Source organism: Octopus sinensis, linkage group LG15 (assembly GCF_006345805.1).
Source record: "Octopus sinensis linkage group LG15, ASM634580v1, whole genome shotgun sequence".
Lineage (NCBI taxonomy): Eukaryota > Metazoa > Mollusca > Cephalopoda > Octopoda > Octopodidae > Octopus > Octopus sinensis.
This window is the reverse complement of record NC_043011.1, coordinates 52,072,430-52,084,669: the sequence shown is the minus strand read 5'-3', so window position 1 is coordinate 52,084,669 and position 12,240 is coordinate 52,072,430. Positions and strand designations below refer to the sequence as shown.

The 12,240-nt window shown below is 36.1% G+C and overlaps 1 protein-coding gene across 1 annotated transcript; it reads right to left on the bottom strand.

Annotated features, from left to right (window-relative positions):
- Positions 1-907: 907 nt before the first annotated feature.
- On the bottom strand, positions 908-6,351 carry LOC115219903. Its single transcript, XM_029790210.2, has 3 exons — positions 6,035-6,351; positions 3,900-4,016; positions 908-2,528 (listed from the first exon to the last, which is right to left on the bottom strand). Exons 1-3 carry the CDS (start codon positions 6,093-6,095, stop codon positions 2,293-2,295), a joined length of 414 nt encoding a protein of 137 aa, XP_029646070.1. The 5' UTR covers positions 6,096-6,351; the 3' UTR covers positions 908-2,292.
- Between the last annotated feature and the right edge of the window lie 5,889 nt (positions 6,352-12,240).

Sequence of the window (12,240 nt, the reverse complement as noted above, 5' to 3'; positions counted from 1 at the left end):
ACCGATACAGCTTGGCACCTGTGATGTCGCAACTCATTTCTACAGCTGAGTGAACAGGAGCAACGTGAAATAAAGTATCTTGCTCAAGAACACAACACGCAGCCTGGTCCAGGATTCGAACTCAACCTCACGATCGTAAGCTCGATGCTCTAACCATTGAGCCATGCGCCTTCACACACACACACATATATATATATATGTGTATGTATATATATGCATACACACACATAAACACATGTATATACACAAACACGTATAAATGTGAGTGTGTGTGTATTTGTGCCTTCTCATCCTGTCATTGCATGAAAATTGCAAATAATAGTACCACTGTCATATAAGGATCATAAGTGTTGCTTTTCTTTGGGATAGGACACACGTTTCCAAAGATTAGTTGGGATATAACCCTAAAGAGAGAGGAAATTTTGGCAAAACCGATGTTATGGGGTTAAAAACGAACTTGAAAACACATAAACATACACAACAAAAATAAAAGAACTAAAATACAAATATTAAAAATCAATAGTCATTATTCATTTAATGAGTTTATCGCTTAAAAAAATCCATCAAAATCTGATTCATCACCTGATTTCCCTAAATAACTCCAATCATTTTCTTTGATTTAGTTTCCCACTGCTTGTAAATATCTTCTTCAGCACTCCATCAGTTATACTGATGAAGGTTCCAGTTGATCTGATTAACGGAACAACCTGCTCGTGAAATTAACGTGCAAGTGGTTGAGCACTCCATAGACACACATACCCTTAACATAGTTCTTGGGGAGATTCAGTGTGACACAGAGTGTGACAAGGCTAGCCCTCTGAAATACAGGTACAACAGAAACATGAAAGAGTATGGCAGGGTTCACCACTACCACCTGCCAGATCCTCATGGAGCTTTAGGTGTTTTCGCTCAATAAACACTCAGAGAATCAAAACTGTGATCCTATGACCACAAGTCTGCTGCCCTAACCACTGAACCATTATGCCTCCATGCTTGTAACTATATATATTGTAGAAGTGTTGCTACAATATACAATACACATGCAATGTTTCATAATTGCAGACAATACAGTGTATACACTAACCATAAGATGCCTTGGGGGCTAAGTCTTCAATATCTTCATTTTCATAAGTTTGTGTTAGTTTTTTTCTTATCCTCAAATACTAGACTATCTCATTTCCCCCCCCCCCCCCCCAGTTTGACCATGGTTATTTTTAACAGTGGAACCCAAAGTAGATGAAAGTATAAAGAATAGCTTATAGGATATTTTGTTAAAAAACTCACTGGATAGAAAATGTTGAAGAGCATCCTTCAACTTTTTCCATTATCCAAGGGTTTTATTTTTAACCTAATATCCTCCATACTTTTATTTATGGCTTTACCTATTTCAAATTCCACTGTTAAGAATAATTTACTTCATATCTCTCAAAATTACTAAGTTCATATAATGTTATTTTATACAGGAGGCATTGTATGTATTAAAAAATCTTGTAATCTGAAGTTCTTTAATGCAAAATTAATTTTTCTATTGATTCCATGTATATGGAAGTCAAACAAAAAATGTTTTGCATTATGGAACACCTGCTTATGCAAAATTCTCATAAATGCAACGTTTCTGCTATACTGGGAATCCTGGAATTAAATTTCTCAAATAGATATGTTAGGTCATTGTGTTTATAATGAAAAAAAACTATGGAAGCCATATTGGTGATGAATAAGGCAGGAGAGAGATACATGTTGCTGTTAATGGGCTTTTCCATCACCATTAAGTTGTTTGAAATGGGTTCAATATGATGGTAGTTAGCAGAACTAGAACCAGAAGTATTATGTTTCTTGGGTATAGAACACTATGTCCAAAGACTGGGATATTCCCCAAGGGAGAGAAAGAGAGAGATTGAAGTGTTTGGTGCAAGTTGGAGGGTGTATTATTTCAAGATAATAGAGAGAGCGTTGTCAGGGCAGGTATCCTTGTTGGTTTGAAATGACTGAAGTTATTTTCACACTTGGCATGTATGTATATATGGTGGTCAGTTTGATGGAGTGGAGAAGATTTCCTTTGTGTGTAGTGTGGAGTATGATGTATAGCAAGCAACAAATGGGATAGCTTTCTCCATGGGAGAACTTCTTATAAAACCATCATCATTAAGAAAAGTGAGGGAAAGGTAAATTCCACAAAGTTCACAGAGATCCTTTGTGTAAATGACCAAAAGAAAGATCAGCTGTAGTTTGGAAGATGGGAATACTTGTGGATTGCATAATGTAAAGAATCATTCTTCATGGGTGACTGGATAACTAAAATAAGATATAGAATAATAAGAATAAAAACGAAAATTTCAGCAACAAGATGTCAAATTTTCCTTTTGAAGCTCTATTGCAAAGATTTTCCAAACAAAAGCAATAGAATTTAGGTTCTTCAACAGTTGGAATTTGGCTAATATTGCGACATCCTTCTTGGTAATTTATATCTAAAAGATCGAAGTACTTTTCTTGTTCAGAAGTGACGCATCTGCGATCAGCTTTCAAAGGATCTGAAATAATAATAAAAGTAATCAAGCTTGTAAAGAAATGTTATCCAATTAGTTAAATTATATTTCAGTCAATATGTGGATATATATCTCAACATGTCGTAACCTTGACTACAGAGAGACAAAAGGTAAAGTTAATCTTAACAGGATTTGAACTGAAAATGTAAAGACCTGGAGCAAAAACTGCTTTAACAGCTATGCTTTGTATTTGGTGGGATCATAAAGGCATTATTTATTATGAGCTGCCACAAAACCAGACCATTAATTCTGATGTGTACTATCATCAGCTAATTTGAACTAAAAAATCAAAGAATTGAGGCCATAGATTGCCAACAGGAAAGGGGTAGTGTTCCAACAAGACAATGCCTGATCACATGCCTTTGGCTACCCAAATAAAGTTACATGAACTTGGCTGGGATCTCTTTCCCCATCCACCATATTCTCCTGCTATTGCACCATCCAACTACCACTTATTTTTGTGTCTACAGAACTCATTGCAAGGAAAAACATTTAATTATTTAGATGGAGTCAAAATGCATCTAGATAACATTTTTCTTCAAAACCAGTCAAATTTTATGCTGATGGTATATTTAAGTTGCCTGACAGATGGACAAACGTCATTAATAATAATGGAAATTATTACATTAAATAAAATTTATTGAAAGGTCAATTATTTACATCCCTTTTTTGCATTTTAAAAAATGCTAAAAACTTTCTTTGCAACCTAATACAAGGCATTTTGCCCAATACTCTAACAATTTTGCCACTCCTCTTCCACATATAGATTGATCTAAAAATGCTATTAAAAAGAAACAAAAAAAAAAGCACCAAAGCAAAAAAGGTATCATTATCATCATCATCATCTTAATGTAGGTATAGACCTAGCCGGGTGATTAAAAATTGGTTTCACAATCACTTGATCCTACTGTATAAGATACCTTATGTGTCTTATACCATAACATTGAATCAATTATATAATATTGCTAACAATATCGATATGGGAAAACAGAAACTGTAAAGACTTGCTTATCAGTTAATTGGCCATGACCATTTGAGCATGTCCTTTAATGGCTGACAATTTCCGCATCACTGATCATGAGGAGGAGTAGTGGGAGAGCATCAAAGCAATGAATTGAGAAGGATTCTTTGGGGTTTGAATAAATGTAACAAAAGCAGAGTTTGAAGGAATTATTAGCCATTTTTCATACTTTCTAGGGGTAAGCAAATAGAAAATAACAGTTGCTGCCCAAGGACAAAAATCATGTTTGTGTATTGCTTAATATCCACTCTGAAATAAATAAATGAAGTTTGTCCAAACACCAGAAAGAAAAGAGAAAAATATATGAAATCTAGAAAAGATCTTCAATGTCTTACCATTATAATCCAGTGTTGTTTGACATTTATTGCAGCCAGAGACAACACTGTACTTGTCAATGGTGAAGTTTAGCAAATATGAACAACGGTAACACACATAGCAATTGATGTTGACCACTGAAATATAGGAAGAAACATGAGAATGATCAGGCAATGTAGAGTATTGAGTATAGATTCAGTGACACTATCTATTCATGTCAGGAAAAACTACTAGGTAACTTTGAACGTATTTCAACATTATTCTGGCCTCATCATTAAAGTATAGTCTTCTCCATACTTGCTAAAAAAAAGTTATGAATGAATCTCAAAATGAATATATAGAATATTGTACATTTATTGGTGTTGCGAAAATAAAACTGCTCAAGATGGGATAATTCAAAGATATTATTTCTACTATAAAATACAATGGTTAAATTGGTGTTAAAAGAATTTATTATTAGGAAACTAGAAATGATTATGTGGTGAAGCAAAAAATAAAATATTAATAGTTACAAGCCAACATGGCAGTCCAGAAAAATAGGATGAATGCTGCCGTTGATTAGCTGCAAGAGGCCATCGCCTCTAGCTAGCTATGTGACACATGAACCAATGTCCATTATAACCTTTGAACTGACGAGGTCAGTCGCTTCCCCTTGCCGGTCTGGCATTTACAGACTAGTTTCAGTTTAATGTTAAGATTGTTTTTATATACAATTTGACATAAAATCAAATACTTATATAACATATATCATACAAGAATTTTAATCGAACGAATTAACACTAGTATTTATTTTTCTTAAGCTGTTAGCGAATCGCTAAGTTATGAGGACATAGGCACACCAATACCGATTTTCAAGAGGCGGTGGGAGCAAATATGGGGACATACACACGTATGTGTGTGTGTGTACGTGAGGGGGCTAAATGAGGTGTTTTTATATATTTTTGACTTTGAGACAAAATATATATATTTTTTTTTTACAAATGTTCACTACCTTACAAAACTATATCAGCTAAGCAAATGATTTTCTCTAAATGCATTAAAAACACTGTCACACATTCAGAGCATTATTTTAGAAAACTGTCAGTTCCCTTTGAGCATATAAAAGATAAATTTAGCTGGGGTAAAATGAGTAGACCATGATAAAGTACATTTTTGCACCTTCAATTCTCCAGAATTACATTTGAAAACAGACTCGTGTACAACAATCTCCATCCTTAGACATCAGAAAGATGAGAATTGAAACAAAAATTTTAAATATCCAGGTCAAATGACAGAGGATCATGGTAAAACGGCACATGATTATGAAATTAACAAGACTCAAATCAGAAACCTCAACATAAGATATTCTCTATAGTTTCTTTACTAACTGCTGGAGTAGCTGTTCCCGACATATTTACGAACCATTAAGAGAAGAAATTATCTAAATTATCACTTGATTTTCTCCCCTCCATACACACACAAGCATGTATCTGACTCATACATTGTTCACTTTCCAGACATTTCTACATTACTGCATGTACTTTATATGCACTTTCTGACAAGTTGTGGTGCACCTGAGCACTGTATACAATAATTTCATTATTATTATTATTATTATTATTATTATTATTATTTAAAATAGTCATTACTCATTTTACCCCATTTTAGACATTTTTTTTTAATTGAAAATTATGAAATTAGACATTAGGGTGGAAACAAATGACTTAGAGTAAAACAGAGAAAAGAATATTGATTGTTAAATACCAAAGATTATCCAGATATTTTATTAGTAACCTCAATTACGATTGGGTCAAAGCTGAAGAAAAATTTCTTGAAAAAAAAAGTACCTGTCACCTAACTATGTTCAAAAGCTCTCAGCTTTAACAACAATAACAACTATGCTGACTAAGTTATGGTGCAGTGCTTGCAATGTAATGATTTCAAACAGGTAGGGAGAAAATAACGAAATCAGAAATTACTCATTTTACCCCGGTTACTAATTTTGCACCCCTTCGATTTATTATACATACACGCACACATATATACAAATAATTATATATTAGATATATAATATGATACGTATTATATATAAATAATATATACTAAGTATAAAGAGAGAGAATGATAGCTGTGCGTGCGTAAGACTGTGTATATATTACGTATATATTATACGCACCATAATTTATTTTACTGTATAGGAAACAGGAGATAATAATAAATCTAACAAAAGCAGCCATATAAACTCAATAAAAGAAAACAATTCCAAACACTAGGATTTCCGGTGGTTACTGTTTCATTCGTTATTTATGATGCTGTATAGGCTGCAGTCTTGTAATAGTTCCGTGATATTTTATAGTCAACTTACTCTATCTCGTTTATTTTTAATTAAGCGCGATATACCTTAATTGCCATGACAATTATCTAACTTCCGGCCAAGTGAATCAATGTTTTTTACCTTACTGATCTGGGTTATAAACAACACAACACCAACAACAACAACAATTCAGTTTTCATCGACCTCATTCAAGTTTATGCTTGTAAATACATACATACATACATACATACATACAGACAGACAGTCAGACAGACAGACAGACAGACAGCGAGGGGACAGTGGGGATGCCATACGGTTCCGTTTCGAAGGGTCTGTCGTTGTGTACCATCCGGTTGGTGAGCTGGCAGAATTGTTAGCACACCGGGCAAAATTCTCAGCAGTATTTCGTCTGTCGCTACGTTCTGAGTTCAAATTCCGCCGAGGTCGACTTTGCCTTTCATCCTTTCGGGGTCGATTAAATAAGTACCAGTTACGCATCCGTTTGTCTGTCCTTGTTTGTCCCTTCTGTGTTTAGCCCCTTGTGGGTAGTAAAGAAATAGATATATTTGTCCCGCTTGGTACTGAAATGTCTCGATAATGAATGAAAGGCTTACGTTCCAAGAATGTTTAAAAAAGAAAAGACGGTTGAAATAAAATATGAGTTCTAACCCTGCCCAGCACACCTTAATTATATAGTAACGAACATACTCATATCATAATTATCATAATCAAGGGTGAAGAATCGATGTACTCCGAGTTATTATCCAGTGGTGTTAATTTAATCCGGGGATGTAATCTAGAGTGTGAGATAATCCAAAACTAGGGTCCTCTGGAGTGTTAGTCGGATAGACAGCTCTTTATAACTTTACTTTTCACTTACTCTAGAACTTACCCTTTATATCTTTGTCTTTTTTTTTATTTTAGCGTCAGCCTAATTATATCAATAGTGAAAGTTCATCGGACTTTTGTTTTTGTATTTGATTTTGTCCTTTGCTATTGATTTGTCACATTCTCCATAGCGCTGCGTGTCTTTGAGAGAGGACTAGCGGGGAGTGCGATGTACCTACGTCGTAACGGCACTCTCAAGTCACAAGTAGATGGGTATAGTAGTTGATTAAAAGACATTTTCTTTATTCCTGTATTCTGTGATGAAAAATGACTTATTCCATGGATTCTGAATATGCTATGTAATGAATCAAAATTGATAGTGTCCCGACCTTATTGCCGAACTGCTCTTAATGTTCTAGTATATAAGACCACTTAGTAGTGGCTTAGTCAGGGAGGTATACTTTGCACCTCCAGAATCTTCCAGAGCACATCCCTGTCCACCGAGTCAAACGCCTTGATGAGGTTGACATAAGCCGCAAGCAGCATTTGCCGATAACTTCGCCTGCGTTCGAGAAGTACTCGGGAGAGACTTTTGTTGACTTGTTGTGGAGTTCCATTTCGTCTATCTCTGTTGCAGATTAAAGAGTCGAGGTTGTTGACCGCTTCACTTATCTCGGCGGTTTGGTCCATTGCAGCATTAGCTACGAGTTCGAAGCCTTATAAAGACTTGGACGTGCTATTGCAATTGTGGACTCACTGGACAAGGGTGTTTGGCGATGTCGACATCTAAGCAGGGGAACAAAGGTTCGGGTCTCCAGGTCTTTGGTTCTTTCTGTCTTGCTATATAGCGACGAGGAATGGACACTTTCCGGGGGGTCCTTAGAGGCCGCCTGAATTCCTTTGGTATCAGAACGCTTCGCATTATTGTGGGTTAGTATTGGTTGGAGTTTCTATCTAACCAACGGCTATACGCAGAAACTGGGATGCGTCCTGTTATTTGTATAATATTGGAGCGTCAGCTCAAACTGTTCAGTTATATTGCTCGATTTTCCGAGTTGGATCCTGCGTATCGTGTTCTCTTTCCTGAGTATCCGGCTGGGGTGGCGGCTCGTGTTGGTCGACTACGTGCTACACGGTCACGGTGGATGAAGTATCTTGCAGAGATGGGGGCTTACTGGGACACTACTCAGAGGGTTTCCCGGAGCGACCCGAGTAAAAACGGACAAATGATAGGTGCAAGGACACGCTGCAACCCATGGTAAGTCAGGTTAGATATGGGGGCGCATACTCTCGTATCTGACCTGACTTGACTCACCTTATTTGTTTTAAACAATGAGTAGTCACCTTAGCATGTTCTAGCTTTTTGTTTTGAAGATCGGAGTTTTATTACAAGAGAGAAAAGGACGCACATTGCGCATCAGGAAAATTGTTTAAAAAGTTCTTCAAACTAGTACCAATACCTATGATACCTCTATAATTTGAAGGTGGTCCCCATTTGATATTTAGACATTATGGCAACCCTCTCTTTCTCTCTCCCTCCCTCCTCCCTCTTTCTGTGATGCATGTACGTATTCATGCAACTGTGACGATTATATGTAGCAATGATTAACATGAGAGAAACAATAATTGATATGGCCTTTATTTTATCGTTACAGTATAAGAATCGTCTTCGAGTTGTACAAGGATAGGCTAAAATCCCACGGTTCATTTTGGAGGTAGTTAAGCTTATCTGTAAGTGATCGCGAGAAGATGGATGGAAGAAGGAGAGGGAAAGTAAGAGAATTTATCTCTCTGCATTGACAAGCTGAGAGGGTGAAAAGTGTGTAGCCCTGCCGTGGGTAAGCACCAAGTGAAAGAGGTGATATTAAGTTTGGGTACTGTATTTATACATGTTGGAAAGCTGGATGTAAGTTACAGAACAATGGAAAGTAATGAGTTTATCTCTATTGACTTGTATTTAACCCAAGAATGTTCACTTGAACACTAGAACTTAACTGCGATAGTCGACCCTCATAAATTTGTAAGTGTTAACGCCGAGAATAGGAAGGAACTCGTCGAAAAATCTAGGCTAGGTTTCGAAAATCGGCTAAGAATCTACGAAGCTATTCGTTATATGGTTACCAAACGATTTCACTTCTGAAGTAGGATAATTGGCTGATGCAGAAGAAGATCTAAATGGTTTAGGTGGGCTTAGATAGAGAGAGTAGACAGTGAAGTATTTCAGAAGAACAGACAACATTACAGTAGTGATTATAAGTAGAAAGAGGAAACAGCTTTTCTGTATTGATGAATAAATAATTACTAATCATTCGAATATCTTCGTCTTGAATGTTGTCTAGGATGTGAATGTGTGCGTGGGTATCAATAGCATTGTCCCAGATATGATGTTCAATGGGAAAATATGAATATTTCCGATAAATTATACTTTCTACGTTTGTTACGAAAATACTTTAATATCATTTTTAGAGTATGAACTTATCTTTTTTTTGCTACATCCTTTCTAGTATTAGGTAATTTGAAGACATTTAAAAGCTACTAATGAAATGTTAAACTATTTGTAAAAAAAACATTTTTTTCAAATGGAAAGTAATCATTAAAAAATATTGTTTTATTGACTTTCTCCCGAAATACCTAAATATCAATAATTATATTACCATCTATACCTCAGTCTATTGATTTCTTATAACGTCGTTTATCATACATTTGTAGAAACTACAGGAATGAAATAGCAAGATATCTACGGCTTTATTGTTTCTGCTTGCAATATATTTGATTTGAGACTGTGCTATTAACCAACACCGTTGTATCACCGTAACAGTAATTTCTATGATTTAAAATACACAAATAAGCTATTATTGCCGTCATTATTTCTTTTCCAATTGACTTAAACTTGCAATGTACCTTCATTGTTAAACTATTGCAATTCTCTATCTTGCAGCGTTTGGTTTCCTTCTTCCCCCATCTTTGTTTTTTTCCTTTCTCAATTTTGTGTTCTTTTGTTCTGTTGTTCGTATTCTACATGTTCTGAGTGCTGCATATAAATGGCGATTTGGGTTATTATATTTCACTACGTATAATTTTTTTCACCTCCAAAAGCATCTATTACAATGGGGATTATTATTTTTCTTTTTCTTTTACCAATCTAATCTTACAGGTCTTATATTTCCTGGTCGCTGTATTTTGATAGTTTTTCCATTTCTGGATATATCGATCTGTTCAGTTTCACTCACAGATTAAATTTTTTTTTTTAACCAGACAGTTTGAAACTTCGTATGCTGGTGTAATTTCTCGTGCTCAACACAGTTTACTTTCAACATTTTTGACAAAATTTCATATTTTAGAAGTTATTTCGTGTTGAAGTTGTTGTATTTGGGTAATTTTAACCAATCAACGACGTGTATTCAGTTGAAGCAAGCCACTGCTGTTTGCCATAGTAATCGAAAGGCAACAACTTCCGGGTCATCTCTGCTAAATGTCACCACTCTATTCTATTTTATTTTTGTTTACTGCCTGTGTTGCATATTACACACATTTTTTCATTTTCGATTCCCGCGTCGGAATAACCAGTAAACATAGAAGAATCAACGCCAAGAAGAAAGAAAATTTATTTGTATATATATATTCGTTTGCCCGACATGTAGTGCTCTGGCTGCGTATAAATGGTGTCAAAAAGATAAAATGGACTTTTTCCTTTTTCTTTTTACTTGTTTCAGTCATTGGACTGCGGCCATGCTGGGGTACCGCGTTGAAGAATTTTTAGTGGAATGAATTGACCCTAGTACTTATTTTTGCTAAGCCTGGTACTTACCCTATCAGTTTCTTAGGCCAAACCGCTAAGTTACGGGGACGTAAACACACCAATACCAGTTGTCAAGTCGTAGTGGGGGACAAACACACATACACACATGCGGCCGGCTTCTTTCAATTTCCGTCTACTAAATCCACTCACAATGCTTTGTTTAGCCCGTGGCTTTTGTAGAAGACACTCGTCCAAGGTATCACGCGGTGGAACTGAGCTCGGATCCACACAGCCATGCCTTCGTCTGCGTGTAAATGACGAGTAACACTTGGCGAACTATTAACAGAAACTTTATTCACCGCACAAAACATTTTTCATGTTGGTCAGGAATTAATAAGACAACAAAACAAAGTTTGTTAAAGGCTCTGTGAATACGCAGCCGAGACTGTAGATAAATTATACAAAATTCATGACTGTAATACTGTCACATGTATGCGCGCGTATGTGTTGAAAAAGAAGTTAAAACAACTGTTAAATGCTGAAAAATAAGAATGTGGTTTTCATAGCGGCGATTCCCCGCACTTTTCGGCAAGAGGTGAAATGGATCGGCCGGATTTAGTTTGTAGCAAGACTAGAAACTGTTATAATCTTTTTAATGTTGGCCTGTTACAACGCCCACTTCGGTATACAATATACTTAGTACAACCAGTAAAGACACGACTATCTCTGACCGCCTACTATGTACTTCGGTACTTCACGTACTTCTCTTTACTTATAGTGACTATGTTATTCCATTCGTCACGTAGGAGGAGTGCACCATTATTACTAATTCCCTACAACATCTCCCATTTTAAGTTTTTCTTAGGAAGAATCATTCTATTTAGCAATACTTTTTTTATTCACTTCACCTCCCCTTTTGAGTATTTTTTGTGCTTGGAATCTATTTTCAGGAACTCTGTATGTTTTCTTTTCTTCTCACTTGTACGCCTGGGTTCAATCACCTGCATTGGCGTTGGTACTTGGAACGTATCCTACAACCATTCCGTCGGTTTCTCCAATTTCTTTTGTTCGCTCTCCATGAATCTCTTTTCAGTTGGTTTCTGTGTCTCTTTTGTATACATTTTCTACTTTTTACCCAATACATCATTTTACCTATGCATCTTCCCGACTCTGCTTTCCATTCTTGTATGTCCTCATAGACACCTTTTCATCAACTTATAAAAACCGTGCTATGTCTTTTCTGGTACTTTTTGTTTTCATGACAGGTAGCAATTTGTCAAATAGTGATTTTACTTTCCCTGAAAATAGGGTAGACCATCGGTATCTAGCGACGAGTAGAGACCCGCAAGATTTAGGGTATGGAATGTCAGTCACAGCGTATGCGAACGATGTCACTGTCATCGTATCCAGGGACCATGACTTACAGAGGGTAGGTGAGGCCCTAAAGGATTACGAAGCGGTGGCAGGAGCAAGAATTAATCGGGATAAGTCGGTTTGCAGC